The sequence below is a fragment of the Brassica rapa genome, chromosome A02 (genome assembly GCF_000309985.2).
Source record: "Brassica rapa cultivar Chiifu-401-42 chromosome A02, CAAS_Brap_v3.01, whole genome shotgun sequence".
Lineage (NCBI taxonomy): Eukaryota > Viridiplantae > Streptophyta > Magnoliopsida > Brassicales > Brassicaceae > Brassica > Brassica rapa.
In genome coordinates, this window is record NC_024796.2 from 19,696,906 (window position 1) to 19,712,697 (window position 15,792).

At 37.9% G+C, this 15,792-nt stretch overlaps 1 protein-coding gene and 1 long non-coding RNA gene across 8 annotated transcripts; one reads left to right on the plus strand and one right to left on the minus strand.

Moving 5' to 3' along the window:
* Positions 1 to 7,999: 7,999 nt before the first annotated feature.
* On the minus strand, positions 8,000 to 10,129 carry LOC108870441. Of its 3 annotated transcripts, none has more exons than XR_004455433.1 (4): positions 9,593 to 10,129; positions 9,438 to 9,503; positions 8,790 to 9,357; positions 8,000 to 8,708 (listed from the first exon to the last, which is right to left on the minus strand). XR_004455433.1 is itself a non-coding variant. In XM_033285410.1 (4 exons), exons 2-4 carry the CDS (start codon positions 8,889 to 8,891, stop codon positions 8,206 to 8,208), a joined length of 528 nt encoding a protein of 175 aa, XP_033141301.1. In that variant the 5' UTR covers positions 8,892 to 9,503; positions 9,593 to 10,117; the 3' UTR covers positions 8,000 to 8,205. The 3 variants fall into 3 exon arrangements, 2 of the variants coding, with proteins under 2 accessions (XP_033141301.1, XP_033141302.1); XM_033285410.1 differs by having other exon boundaries at positions 8,000 to 8,445; positions 8,523 to 8,708; positions 8,790 to 9,503; positions 9,593 to 10,117; XM_033285411.1 differs by having other exon boundaries at positions 8,000 to 8,445; positions 8,523 to 8,708; positions 8,790 to 9,169; positions 9,241 to 10,117.
* A 144-nt stretch (positions 10,130 to 10,273) lies between these two features.
* LOC103848543 lies at positions 10,274 to 15,405 on the plus strand. 5 transcript variants are annotated; one of them, XR_004455447.1, is made up of 8 exons: positions 10,274 to 11,472; positions 11,548 to 11,744; positions 11,844 to 12,006; positions 12,607 to 14,145; positions 14,235 to 14,350; positions 14,527 to 14,668; positions 14,980 to 15,034; positions 15,109 to 15,196. It is a non-coding gene; the product is annotated as an uncharacterized LOC103848543 (long non-coding RNA). The 5 variants fall into 5 exon arrangements; XR_004455445.1 differs by having other exon boundaries at positions 10,274 to 11,744; XR_004455446.1 differs by having other exon boundaries at positions 10,274 to 11,744; positions 11,877 to 12,006.
* The last annotated feature ends 387 nt before the right edge of the window (positions 15,406 to 15,792 follow it).

Sequence of the window (15,792 nt, forward strand, 5' to 3'; positions counted from 1 at the left end):
CGTGGCGCTTTTAAACATCTCGGATGTGCATACTAGCTATTGCGAGAGAAGTTTCCCTCAACATCAGGATCATGTAGATCGCCGGTCAGTGAGGAGATTCACTTTTGATATTCATGAGAACCATGGAGATGCATCCCTTGGACAGAGCATTGGCAGCTTAAATCTTATTTGCAGAATAATCTCCCAAGAAGAAAATGAGAAGAATTGTGATGAGGAAGATCTGGAGGAAGGCATTTGCGCAGATTCCTGTGATGATAGTGATAAGAAAAACACAATGAACGCTCATGGTTTGGGGACTCAACATCGTCATTCATCAGAAACGTCATCTATACTCAAAAGGGTGTCACTGGGGTTAGTATTTCCCAAATTTCAGAAGAAATACATCTCTAGTGTGATCTTTGCTAATAGAGAACCTGTACGTAACAAGCGTGTTTCAAGTCAAGGTCTATTTGCACAAATGCATTTGACCTGCGCACCGACGGACCCATTGAGCATCATTTATCTCCGACAAGTGCATGAAGAGATGGTATCATCATGTGTGCTATTTGTCTCTAGCTCTGACTTCTACTTTCACATGGATGTCTCTGTTTTTCAACAACTGTTGTGCTTATGGTTGCGTATCTTCGCATGGATCATGACAATAAACATAGATGATGATGGCACACAAAAACGGTGGGTCATTGAATGGTTTTATAAACAAGTAGAATCAGGTGTTCTTAACAATCACTTCATTCTGCAAGCCACCTCGAGTATTTTTTGGGACGAAACGGACGTACCAGCGTCTCACCGTCATCAAGTATTTGATATATACAAGTGCGCAGATTTTCTTGTGATCAGAGGAAAGTACAAAATCTGCTTCAGATTTGAATTTTTCTTCAGTATTGTGGCTTCTAAGACAGATATTTTTGTGAACCTTCTCGTCGTGAACCTGGTGAAATTCCAAAAGGCTACTGATCACTTTCTTTCGTTTCTGCAACGATTACTGTCTCTGTTTGACATTTTCATGTCGTATGTCGTAACTGGCGATGCAAAGTCTAAGTTTGTTTGGCCACCGTGGATTAACAAGAAGGTGTCATCTCTCCTTTCTATGTTTGCAAAGATGTTGTCTGTGTTCTTCCATGGCAATTCATTTCAACTTGAATCACTGTGTCAAGCTTGTACAAGGAGACTAAGTATTATTAATCTCATATTTATGGGATTTTATTACAATGGCACGAAATTTCTTATTCTCCAAAAGGCTTGTTTTGGATCAGTTATGGTGATTGGTGTTGCTTTTCAGTTAGCCATGAAGCCTTATCTTGCAAGAAAGAGTAGCATGGACTATGGCTCTCCACTTTGTGTATTTCAACATTTCAGCCGTGGTTGTCTTCGTATCAGTGTGGCGTTGAATTCTTTTCAAGACTTTGTTATACCTATCAAGAGGTTAATGGAAGCAACTGCACTGCATCAAGTAACAAGTGTTGAACAGATCATGATGCTAGTTGAGGTGGACCAGATTTTTACGCAATTTCTTGCGAACAGGAGACAAGCTAGTCTTTGTCAACATATACTTTTACAGGCTGTGAGACAATCAACTGCAGGTTTCCTTGTTTCTAGTTTTGTGACCAAGGTGACGTTTGTTTATCACGACCAACAATTTCATCTTCTTCACCGGGAACAAATTCGCAGGGACAGAGAGACGTCAGTGCTAAAATCCATTACGCCCTCTATGCAAATCTTGTTTTCAAGTGAGTTTCAGTCTGGAGTTTCTAAGTTAGGAGTTACAGTGGGCAGCAGACAACGAATGGGTTGCAATTACAACTCCACGACATTTATTGCTCTGAATAATGTTGATTGTGACTCAAGGGAATGCATAATAGGTAATGGGAGATTAACAAAAAAAAAAAAGCAGGAGATCGTTGGAAAAAGACAGACGAGTATCAACAAGAGACACTTTTCTTGTTTGGATGCAGCCATCCCCTTTTCGATTCGAGGTCGAATCTTTTAAACCCGGAGGGACCTGATGCAGCGCATCTTACGTCTTCTACACGTTTATTAAAGAAACATATTTATGGGCTTTCTTTTGGGCTTTACTAATTATTGTCGGGTATTAACTTATTCGATAAGTTAGGGTTTTCGCTTAGGTTTTCTATTTAAGAAGCCATTAGGCTAATTTGTAAGACAGCTTTTGATATATTTTAATTCTAGAGAGATTCCTCTGAAACCCTTGTTCTTGATTCGATTAAATTCATCAAAACAGGAAGCCGGTCTCAAGTGATTCTTTGAATCCCTTGATTGAACGAAGCAGGTCCCAAGGAGGATTATTAAATCCCTTGGTTGAGCTGATTATCCAGTTCGTATGCTGCGCCAAAGAGTATTCATCTTTTTTGCTTGTGTGTCTGCTCTGGTGTGTGGAGGTGGTTTCGGGGGTGCAAAACGATTTATATAGGCATTTATAAACCTAGTTGGAGGGGGAATATTCTCCTGCTCCTGAATTTTCGCTGCGGCGCGAATATCAATCGATATTCCTTTATGGGTGTCGATCGATGTGAGCGGTTGTTTTGCTGGACGAGGGTGGGTATCGACCGATGTGGAGTGCACAGCGTCGATCGATGTTGGAAACTTGTTTGTGAACTTATGTGTTTCAAGTCTTTCATCCTGCAAAGACATTTCTATTGCACGTTCTTTCCAATAATCCTCATCGTATTCCTCTGTATATTCCTCGCTAGATGAAGTAATTACAGTGTCAACTACAAAACTTTCATGGAAACCACTGTTTGCCCAACTGCCTATGGAATAATCATCATGTCCTCTCTTGCTTGGAGGTTGGAAGGCAAAGTATTGGTAACAATGATTACGTGGAGTGAAATGGTCAACTGGGTGCCTAACGTCGAGTGACGTGTTGTTGCGGTCATCGGTCACCGTTGACTCATTGGAATCGATCGATGGAAAGGTTGGGGTGTCGATCGATTCCGAGTACTCTGTTTTGTACTCCGATTCGTACTCTGCTCCACAATGGCATGCGCCAAATGAAGCCAAGTTTTTTCCCGTAATCCATAGAATTAATGACCTTTCGCTTAGGTCGGATGGGGTCGTAGTGGATGTTGGGGTCTATGAGCGTCAGACACAATTTGTTTTTGTTCATGTCACATACAGCTCCTACTGTAGCTAGGAAAGATCTTCCAAGCAGAATTGAAGAGTTCCAGTTAAGCTCGATGTCTAGGACATGAAAATCTACAGGGACAAGGACATTACCAATCTGTACCTCCAGATCTCTTATGATTCCTCCTGATCGTTTCTCTGAAAGATCCACGAAGGTGAAGGATTCTGTTGCAGGTTCAATGGTCAAACCAAGCTGGTCTGCCATGATCCTAGGGAGGATACTAACTGATGCTCCTGTGTCACACATTGAATGGGGAAATTCAACACCCTTGACGACGCATGGTATTGCGAACTTCCCAGGATCACTCTTCTTCGTCAATGTGATCATGTGTTTCATCTTCTCTCTTGCTTGATGAAACATTCTCCTAATGTCCTTCTCAGTTACCTTTGTTTCCCTGAAGAACATCCACAACCGGTGTGTGAAGTAAGCTTCATCAAAAGGTTTTTCGATTGGGATTCTGAGGACTCTTTTAGTGAAACCATCCATCTCCTTATCGTTAGCTTCCCTCTTAAGGTTCTTAGGAATTTTCTCCTTTCTTCTCCTAAACCTTCTCCCTTCAGTTTCCTGATTTTCTTGAACTGGTTCTGGTGAACTATTTAAAAGGTTGGGTTTTGGTTCGGGTGGGTTAGCTAATGGTTTAGGTGGTGGTCTGAGTGCATTGATGTAATTATTATCGATTGAAGGTAACCGCACTCGGTATGTCAGAGGTGCCCGTCGATCGACGGGAAGTGTGTTGTGACGATCGACGTCGGACTCACTCTGTCGATCGATGGTTGGCTCAACCGATCGATCGATTTTATCATAGAAAGGGGTGGGTGGGTGAGGATGCTTAGCTGCGAATTCTTCATGAGTTTAAATTCGAACCGCATTGCAATCAGTCGATTCAGCGGACGACGTCGATCGATGACTGGAGTAATCCGTCCATCGATTTTCATCATGGTCTGTCGATCGATGCGAGTTCATCGGCATCGGTCGACACCATTGGGATCCGCCGAGACTCATGGAGCTTTTGATTTCGAAGTCTCCTTCCTCAAGCTTTTCATTTCTCACCAGTTGCCAGAAATCATCATCTATGATGGCATTTACGTGGTGTTTTCCTTTATCAGCTCCTACCTCTCTAGCGAAAGCTTCTTGCCTCTTTATAGTCTCGCCCGTCTGAATTACTTGCGTTTCAAGTTTTCTCACCTGAGTCCCTAAGGTCTCGATTTTGGTGTTCAGATTGTTGTAGGCTGAGTCTATTTTACCGTTGAAATCCACGGTGATTTGTTGTTGTCCCAACAGTACTCGATCAAGCATCTCTTCAATCTTGCTTTCCTGAGTCTAGGGTGGTGGATTTTGGTAATACGAGTTTGAGTAGCTCTTGCTGTTGTTGAAGGGTTTTTGAAATTGTGAACTTTGGTTATTTTTTTGACCATTTCCAAAGAAGTTTCTGTTTCTGCGCTGGTTTCCAAATTTCTGGAATCCGGTACCTCCGATGTAGTTCACATTTTCTTCTCCTTCCGTATCTGCTACTTCTCCTTCAGCTAAACAGACTTGCTTCCTAAGAAGCTCGTGCACCACATCTAACTTAGCTCTTACTTCATCCATCTGTTACTTCCCAATAGAGGCTACAGACTTCTTCCGTTCATAGTCAGTGTTTTTGGTGCTGCTGCTGTAAGCAAGGTTTTCGATAAGTCTCACAGCTTCCAACGGATTCCGAGTAGTGAAGTTTCCTTCACTCGCCGTATCAAGGGCCATTTGATACTGTAAGGCGAGACTTCGGAAGAAAGTGCTTAACAGCTGCACTTCGTTAAATCTGTGGTGTGGACAGTCTCGCTGGAAGAACCTAAATCTAATTCACGCATCTTTGAAGGACTCTCCAGCCTCCTGCGAGAATGTGGAAATTTGTTTCGAAGTTCTTCAGCGCGCGCCTCATCGAAGAAGTTTCGTAATAAAGCATTCTTGATGTCGGCCCAGGATGTTAGAGATCCTGTGGGTTGCTGCATAAGCCAGTGCATCGCTTCTCCATTCAGCGTGTATCTGAAGAGCTTGCACAGCAGGTAATCTTCGGGGACTCCTTCCATCCGAATAGCAGCAATTAGATCCTCGAACCGTTCCAAATGGTCCATAGGATGCTCGTGCGGTAACCCAGAGTAGAGTATCTGCGACACGAGAGTGTAGTATTGAGGCTTCAGCTCGAAATTCTGCTTCTGGATCTACGAAAGTCGAATAGCTGATCTGTTGGAATAGTACTCATCTGGGCGATTGTAGTCGGCCATTGGTTTCGATCGAGCGTCCTCATCTACAGGTTGAGCAGCTCCTGTAGCATCAGCATCATGGATTACAGTCCCCTGAGCATCTATTTTCTGACCTGTTGCATTACGCAGAAGACCGGCCTGGTCATACAGGTTTTCGTTCTCGTCCTGTGTTAGAATAATAATGTTTACCATTTTTGACGACACGGTATTGATCGACGTACACGGTGTAGTATCGATCGTTGTCGAACGATTGGGATCGATCGACGATGACGGTCTGGTATCGGTCGACGGTTTGTTGTGCATATCGATCGACGACGAAGTTGTTGCGTCGAGCGATGTGGAACGTTGGCCTCTACAGATGGTGCGTTCCAAATGAGCAGGATCGTCTGAGAACAGCAAGTCTTTCTCCTTGTTGCTTCTGGTACCGCTGGGCATGCACCTGAAAAGACAAGAAAAAGATTATTAGAAAAGGGATAGAGAAAAGAATAAGAATCAATAAAACTAAGTCTAATGGCGATCAAAGCTCCCCGCAATGGCGCCAAATTTGATACCACTCAAATTACCCTAAGGAGTGTTACTCTCATCAAAAGAGGTTCAGATGTAGTACTTAGGGATCGAATCCACAAGGAGCTAGTGAACAATTAAATCTAGTGTTTATTAATTCTAAGGGTTGTAAATGTTTAAATGAAATAGCAATAGTAACAAGCGAAATAAATAATAAAGTAACTTGGTTGGAAATGATATTAGATGCAGGGCCACTATTCAGGTGTTGGAGATTATAATACCTATAGATGCCTATTTGTTGCATGCATGATATATTAGAGCTCAATCGCTTAACTCAGTGATCAGCTGTCGCATGTCTCACTGGTTAACAGACTAGATCTCGTGTCTCAACGGTTAGTATGTCGACAACGAGAGAGTGTCGATAGATGGTCTATTAAGACGTCGACCGATACACCTTTGCCAACGTCGATCGATTGTCAGTTGAGGATATCGATCGACGGGTTCTAGCTAGGCCTATGCGCGAGTATGATATGCACTACTAAGATACTAAATTGGCAGTTAGCCCTCTCTAGCAGTCCTACTATGACAGACAGATGTCAAGATGGGATAACAAGGGTGCTTGAGTATGCAATCCTATGATCAAGTTCTAGTTAGCAAGGCTAAAACAAGCAATGAATACAAATCTATCATGAATATCACAACAAGGCAGATCTATAGTTTGGGGCTAATCCCACAAATCTATCTGAACCCTGGATCTAATAATTGAACTACTCAGACATAGCAAAGCTATTCATAACAATAAAGAAATAGAAACTCATAGTATAGATGAAAAGAAATGATAACAAGGAGTTCCAATCACAAGTGATCTTCTCTCCAAAACTTGTAACAAAAAGGTCTCTACCAAAAAGCTCTCTTCTGCTGTCAAAACACTTAGGCAGTATATAATCTACTAGGTTAAAAACTCGTCAGGGCATTTTGGTAATTTGGCTTGGCCTTGGTTTTTAAGTCTGCTGAATCCAAAATATCGCGTGTCTGATGTCTCGACATCGATCGATGGTACTTGTGTACATCGATCGATATAAATCTTCATCTGTCGAGGCATCTCCTGGTATCGATCGTCAGCACTGATGCGCATCGATCGATTGTTCTTCCTCTCGTCGACCTCTACGTGGTCAGCTCGGGTGAAATGTCCTTTAAGCTCCAAAATGCTCCAAAGTCATAGCTTTACTCGGAAATGCACCTGGACCTGAAAACATACCTAGAAGAGTAGAAAACATAGATATATATATAGTAAAATACTTATATACCATGGATGAAAACGGGTCAAATTCAAGGTATATCACTCACCCTCTTAGATCTTCTGACGTATAGGTTTGTGCCGTCCCGATTTTCCTTATCCTGCTCTCCTTTAATATGCTGCTTCTTTGGATAGATTCGCTGACCACTTGACTTGTCCAGCTCACGAATCTCCAACAACCTTCCCTCAGCTCGATGCATCACACTCTCCGCATGACCAGCCAAAACGCGGTGTATACTTCCTGGACTTATCAGAAGATGAACCTCCTTCTGGGACTCCACATTCAACTTCTGTTTCGGCCCAAATCTTCAATCTTCAGTCCAGACTTAACCGGGAAATAGTAAACCACAATCAACAATATCTATTTAGTTTATATATTACATAATTGTTGTTGTTAGTTGGTGGGTATTTAGTTATTTAGGACATACAACCCATTTTAGTGAGTTAAATGGATCCGTAGTAGATCCATTTGTGTTTTGGAAGAAGATGATGGGTGCCCATATATTTTTTGATAACCTTATAATAAGTTTTGGGAAAACATACACAATTACAAAAAAAAAAAATCCCAAATAGTTAAATTTTGTAAAATTACTTAGCTAATTATTTCTTCTAGAACCTGAAAAATCTTATAATAGTGACATTTTGAAAACCTGAATTTTTTTTTCTAGAATTACTAATTATTTATCCAAGAAAATACATATTTTTTTAAGCATTAAAGGGATAAGTAGATTTGACATTTAATTATGATTTGCATTTTAAAATTTACATATATGTTATAATACTGTCCGTCTGTGTTTCGAGTCATTGATTCCATAACAGTTGGTTCACAAAGAAAAAACGCAAGAGTAAATATTAAAAACCTCAAATGTCAAGAAAATTGGAAAAAACAACAACGAAACAGGGAAAAAACAATGACTTAAACTAAAATTAGATAATGGACCAACTGTCCTAACATAGACTAAGGTACCAAAGACAAATCGTATGCCCACACATTTCTTAGTTCCTCATATCTAATGACTCAAGATCTACGCATTTCGCGCCTTCTTCGGTGGATTCCCTTCAGGTGAACCTGGTTTGTTGTCATGAACATTCTCAGAAATGGTTTCCTGCTGCTCACTGCTTGCTATTGTTTCCTCAGGAGCATGTAGTTCCTTGAGTTCCTCACCTCCTTCACTGGGATTAACGCCGGAGGAGCCACCGACATGGAACTTGTAAGAAGCACATTTATTTCCATGCATATCACCATCAGGGTTCCCCCCCCCCCCCTTTAGAGCAACGGTATTGCCTATTAGTATCTTGGTAAATATGGAGTCATGTAAACATATAAGTTTTGCTGACTTACATGTGGTGCGAAAGAAAGGCCTGGTATCCTATCATTGGGATCAAAGATTCTGGCAACAGTGAAGGACTTATGGTTACCAGAGAAATTAAATTCAGTGAGCTTCAGATGGAATATGTATGTATTCCCAACAATGTCTTGGAGAAACTGAGGGAGCTGATAGCCTATTGGATCTTGTTCTCCTTGTCCCTAATATGATAGAACACAATAACTTAGTATGAATTTTAATGAAACCGCAAACAGAGATTATAATTATTTAATGGAACATACCATAGGATTTGCAACCTCTGCAGCCCTGACACCTGTCAGGTTAGACATAACTGAGTCGAATGCAACAAACACATCTGTATCTTCACCCGACTCCACCAGCATCTCAACACGGTACTTAAAACCATTCACGTTTTAAAACCAGACATTGAGTAAGTACAAAAAATAGATGTTTATATGTAGTTGAAGATGATCTAAAACCATGAGCAAAGATAACCTGACAACCCCAACAGCCTGACATTAAAATATGTTGTGCAAGTGAAAGAGGATATTCCTCGTTGGAGCTTCTTGGAACACTTAGCCATAACATATAACACCATTAGTTGGTAGTCTCCAACCCCCCAATTATGGCTTTGCATAGGAATTCGATGGACTGCGTTGGACTGAGTAATTGGTTATAATCCACATAAGTAGAAAATAATAATTTCAAATAGTTGTTGATTAGAAAGCATACTTGAGGGGTGAATTCAGGACATAGTTGTTTATCTCCCCAAGCAAAACTGGTTCCAGCTTCTTCACACCACGATATTGATTTCCACTTGTTGAGTCATTCTCGAGCTTGGAAGACAACCTATAAATTGTTTACTATCAGAACTGGATAAACCCATGTGTAAAGATCGTTTTTTAAAGAGTGAGAGATCAGATAAATACTGCTTAAATAGAGTCTTGTTTGCTGCCACCTCATTGTCAAAATAAAAATGAGTTGCAGAGGTAGCACTGAGATAAAGACGACATGACATGCATATCATATAAAAATCAACACATCGAAACATGAAATCCCCGAAATATATTATGAAACTACTTACCTCCTACAAACATAGGATTGATGTTCGTAGCCACCATCACTTTAGGTTGGACAACACCAGCCTTCAGCCTCTTGTGGAATAGCTCAGCTCTGACGCACACAGTTGCATCGCTGCCAAGGAAAGAATTTGTTCACAATCAACTTCTCTTACAAATGTATATATCTCCTAAAGAACGCCTATTTATATGATCCAAATCCTGAAGAATCCGAAGAGATCGAAGGTTCTGGTGAATTGAGGAGTAGTTGGGGTGGGGGGGGGGATAATTTACTGAGATTAAATGATGTGTTTATGGCTTGAACATAAATCGTGATTCCGTTACTTGATCTCGTGTTATGATGATGAAGAAAATATTAGGATTTCACGATGCGGCGTAGAAGAAGAAGGGTGGTTGCAATGGGCTAAAATTAGACAAAGCCCAACATAAGTAACCATAAGCTAAGCACAAACAACCAAGCCCTTGACGAAGCCCAAACGAGAGACCGTAATTAGATTTTAAATGCATGTGAGAAGTGCTGACGTGTCGCGAAAAGCCCCCCCTCCCCCCCCCCCCCCCCCCCCCACATGATGATGTGGCTTAATGAGGAGAGACCCAAGCCAATTTTACTGTATAAGATATGTGTGAACTTGTAAATAATGTATCTATGTCGATAAACAAATCAAAGTGATAAATTATATTAGCTGTTTCTTATTATATCCATTAGGCCTGAAACTGATCCGAATATGCGGGAAATTTAGGATACTCGGATTCGGATCTGTCGGATTTAATATCTGGAAACGGACTCGTAGTTTTCGGATATCAAGATTTTGGATATCCGTCTAGATATTATATTATCCGCAGGTATCCGAATTCAGATAAGAATGCATAAAAATAATTAAAAAATATTTTGTTTAAAATACTAATTTAAAAAAAAAAATTCTTAAATTGAATATTTATACAAGAATTATATATAGATATATATGTGTGTGTATAATATTGTAAAAATTGAAATATAATATTATAAAATTAATTAATTTATAAATATTATTATATCAATAAATATTAAATTTAATCTTTTAATATATTTTCAAAATTTGGATCCGGATCCGGATATTTGACCTAAAAATTTAGATATCCGGATTTGGATTTGAGGGATCCAAGATTTTACTATCCAAATTTAGATCTGATCATCACAAATATACTATTTTCGGAGCAGATCTGGAGCGAATCTCGGATCAGATCCGTATCCCAGATAATATTCCTAGGCCTAATATCCACATCGTCAAGAAAAATAATATATATTGTATTTTTGTATATATATAACCAATTAGAATGAATATTAATATATTTTTTGAAACACAAATTGTTTTGGAAAATAATATAGATCATAGTTTTGCAAATGAACAAGTTAATATTTCAATGCTAAATTATTAACATCATTTTTTTTTGTTTTCTTATAATTCAAATATAATTCGGTAGATTATATGAGAAAAACTTCATATTAATATTTTTTTAAACTAAGGTAATGTTAACTAATTACATTATTCGATAGTTTATAGTCTAAGCATGAGATTTCATAAAAATTAACATATTTTAAATATATTTTAATTGGTATATGTAAATAAGAAAAACATATTAATCTACAAAATGGGCATTCACTTGTTGGTGGTAAAATGCTAAAACAGTAAAAAAAAAAAAAAAATCAAAGCCCAATTACCAAGTTAACTAATTTAGCGTAGGAAAAAGAAAAATAAAAAACGTTAGATTAACGTTCATTAAAAAAAAAACTCACATCGCCATCTAAACAATGATATGTAGGGTTTCGATGTTCCATGTTCATCAACGATTTAAATTCTTTCCAAACTTTCAAGATGCTATCAATCGTGAAATTGATAGAATCAAGGTATTGACTTCTTAATTTTTCGTTGTGAAAGCTGTACCAGGTTGATCCTCTGTTTGATATTGGGTTTACTTGCAGATGTAAGAACTTGAGACATATAACAAACAGAAGTAGACATTAAAGATATCAAAATTAAGACTATTTGGAGATCGGTGGTCCATTGCAAAGATTGGTGATGTAATGGACAGAGTGGTCGTATTAAGTTGTTATCTCGAGAGAGGAGCAAATCCATCACTGTAAAGAAGATGAACCCCACATGAAAGTCTAAGAAAAAGGTAAGTACTTTGTTTCTCCTTAGAATATCTGTATGAGTTATAATCTAAGCTATGCTTTGTTTCTGAGTAATTTTAGTCTGTTTTTATTGACACTTGAAGAAACTTATCAAAATAATTGTTCTTCGATGAAAGAATAAGAAAGATATGGAGCATGAAGAAAAGGGTAAAAAAATAACGGCTCACATGAAGATCCAAACTGAATCTGAGGCAAGAGTTGCATCAAGGGAACTCTTCCAAAAAGTTGTCAAGCGCCAGGAGCAGAGTAAATGATTCCATTCATAATGTGTTTCTTTTCTTCATGTGAACATTATGTGGGTTAACTTATAACTAGATTTTGACCCGCTCTTTGAAAGGACGGGTATATTTTATGTTTTAATTTTTCTTTTAAAAATTTAATTTTTATATTTGTGTTTTGTTTTTATAATCATGTTTGTATTTTTCTTTGTATAAATTTTAATAAAAATCTTAATCTTTGAAAAAGATTGAGATTATTAAATAACATAAAAAAATAATTTGGGTGGAATACGTACAAAAAGAAAATGTAACCAAATTACATGCATCAGATTTCAATCATAATTTTAGTACTTTAACAATCTGCATTTGGAATCAACCCAAAAGAAAAGAAGAATAACTGTTATTATATATATGAATGTCGGTACATGTACATGCAAAGAAGCCATATGGGAAAGAAGTGGGTACCGAAAAATATGGACAGGAAGTTACTTTTTTTCTTTCCCGCAAATAGAGAGTAATATCCTTTTAACATTAATCAAAATATGAGAATAATTAACTGGACATAACATTTATCAATTGGTCATGATCCTAATTTAATAGAATAGATAAAATCCTTCTGTTGTTTCAGGTTCATTAAACTGGGTGACTTTGATGCTTCCTTTCAGAAACTGATGCCTAGTCAGAGGATGAAACAACCCGAATCACTTGCAAATCTCAGACTACAATTGATGGTAAATGAGACAACCCAAATGAGTGCGCTTCTCTGCAACATTTGATGGTAATCACGGTTAGTACTCTATTTTAAGGTTTTAACTCATATAAGAATGGTTGAGTGAATCATTACCTTAGTAATATATGTTTGGTTTTAATTGATTAAGTGATGCATACGTGAATGATTGTGTTATATATAACTTAAAAATTAAAGCAAAATCACTTCAAATAGCTCAATGGAAATGATTTGGTGTGTCAAAAAAAAAGGAAAAGCGTACTTATATAAAATAAATGTTCGATAATAAGACTTGCAAAATGTTGTTCACATACCCTCTACTCTACGTGTGGGTATTTGAAACCTACATGTAACAGAACAAAATTAATATATTTTTTATTATAATTATCTTTCTACAACATACAATGAAACACGCATAGAAACATTCCAAAATTGAACACACAGCTACGTAAAACATGGATTATAAGAATAGATTAAAGTCACCCTACAAAGAAATAATGATATTCGTAATAGATCAACTCGCATATAAAGTGCTAAAACGTATTCTTTGAAAAAATCTTAAAGTTTCATTGTCTGACACCATTTCAAGCATCTTGCCTCCGGTATGACGTGTTTCTTTTCCACGAATGAATCAATTTAACGTGAACTCTCTATCCAGTTTTAAAAGATTTGGCTTTTTTGAGAAGAGTAAAACTGAAAAACTGATAATTTCAGACATGTTTAGGTTGTTGAGTGAATAAGAATGAGTATTGACGGTAGAGGAATGGGATATCTCACAATACTAAAAGCTCTTGAGCTAGAGCATTGAGACTATCCACGTAGGACTGAAAATTCAGGCTAACCAGGGACCTCTAAATTGACAAGTCATTAAAACAATATACATATCACCAAATCACTTTTCTCTGTCACCTTTTCACGTCAATTCCAATCCCTCCTTGGTCTTCTTCCGCTTCGTCTGCCTCTGCAAACCAACACTTTCACCGGTTACAAATCCTTTACTCCTTATTATTCTTTTGAGCTTTCCTCTCTTTCCTTCCTCACTATATAAGAGTGGTAGATTCACGAAAAATTCCTCTCACTAGAACCACCAGAGCTCTTCATCGCCTCCGGGGAAAACAGAGTAGTTAGCAAGGCCGTTTAGTTTTAGTCCCATCACTTTACCTCTGTATACAGTTTTCTGTAAAAATAATTACTCCTTAATATTTGGTAAGTCACTCACCGCCTTGCTCCTGGTACGTGCAAAGCATCACTTAAGCTTTGAAAAGTTTTCTTTGAAAAGTGTTCTTGGGAGTTGTCTGTGATCTTTTTCTTTTTGATCATTTATGATATTGTGAGATTGTTAGGAACAAGAAACAACAAACGGTTGAGAAAATGGAGGGAGATGGAGGAGTTCGAGCTCCATCACTGGTGGAGCTTACGGTTGAGGATTCTGAGTTTACGGTTAAAGTTTCCTTCTTATAATTCATGATTTCACATCCTCTGTTTCAGATCGTTGGTTGGTTTTTTAAATCTCTTGATCTGGTGTTTAGGTTGTTGGACGTGTAAAAGGAGGAGATGAAGCTTTACATGACAGGATTCGTCATCTGGTTTCTCAGGTTTTCTAATTCTCAATCTCTGTTTTGATGATAAAACAATCCATACGAATGTGAGCAATGCAGTTTCAGTTTGTTTGCTTTTTTTATTAGCTTTATAGTTTTGGGTCTCTAATTCCAAAATTTGCATGTACACAATTATTGACCTCTAAACGCAAGAGAACCATACCGTTTGTTTCTTTTTTTTCCTTCCTCTTACGTTGACGCTTTCTACTTTATGTGTTTTCAGGGACCAACTGAAAATGGGCAAATTGATTTCAAGGAGATGTAATCTTAACACAATTTCAAGGTTTGCATAGCGCAAGAACGACGTTCGAGCAATCCCCGCTTCATCTGGCCATCACTTTGTCTTCTAATGCTATGACTCCAAGGTATTTCTTTTGAGTCAATCTTTGAGTCAAAATCGCATGTAGTGAGGTGTAACATGAGTCATCCTTGGTATCGTCCCGTTATCTAGAAAAGTTACTTTTTTTTTATTAAATTGATTTGTGTGTTGTGTATTTTAAGTTATTTTTAATCCTTAGCTCACATCTTGGTATGTTCACGAGTTTATCTTCCGTAATTTTTTTTATCACTGTCAATGGTGTTTGACTGTTTGTATGTTACTGTCTACATTTGTTTTAACATTGACATTGTGTTTTCATGATTATGTACCTTGGTTTGGTTTTGTTTTTATGGGTAGGTTGAAGCAAGCTCATTGAATGAAGAAAGTGTCACTGCCACAGAAGATTTGGATGGTATTCTTAAATTCCTTTCTTTGCTAATTATCTGTTTCTAGCGATAAACAATTTACAAAGAGAATACATTGCAGAGCATGCTAATGAAGAGGAAGAGGTGGAGTAAATTGTTTGGCAGCAGCGATGTCACCCCTGTGAGGAAAGTTAAATATATGATGAGGTATATATACATTTAGATGGGTTTTTGTATTAAACCATCGGTTATTTGATGAGGTTCTTTTAATATCAAAAATGTATTAGCAGCTATTTTTGATAACGGGATGTATATTTGCAGCTTCTTAGTAGAGTCTTTAACATTTTCCATGAAAAAAATCCAAAGCTGGCTGGAGATAGGTGGTGTACAGTTATGAGCCTCCTTAATTTTTTGCAGGGGACAAAAAGAAGACAATGTTTTCCAAGTTTATGGACCTTTTCAAAACGTATGAACAAATCTCTTTTATCTTCCTCTTCACGCTTGATCTATTTACCATAAGTATTCATATGTACTAGGGGGCTTTATGATTGTATGGCATGTATTTTTCTCTGTAAAATAAAAACATTTAGGATGAATCCTCAACCAGACCATGTACTTAAATTCTTGCTTGATGGGTAGCATCCAAGAATTCCGAAGAGATCTTGCTGCGCTATATCAAGTTTGTAAAGGGTAGTTTCTTAACTCACAGGCAGATGGTTTAAGTTCATTGACAAAAATCCCTAATAAATGTACACTTTATGTATACATACTATTGGTATTCCGGCGCTACGCGCCGGGTTCGTAT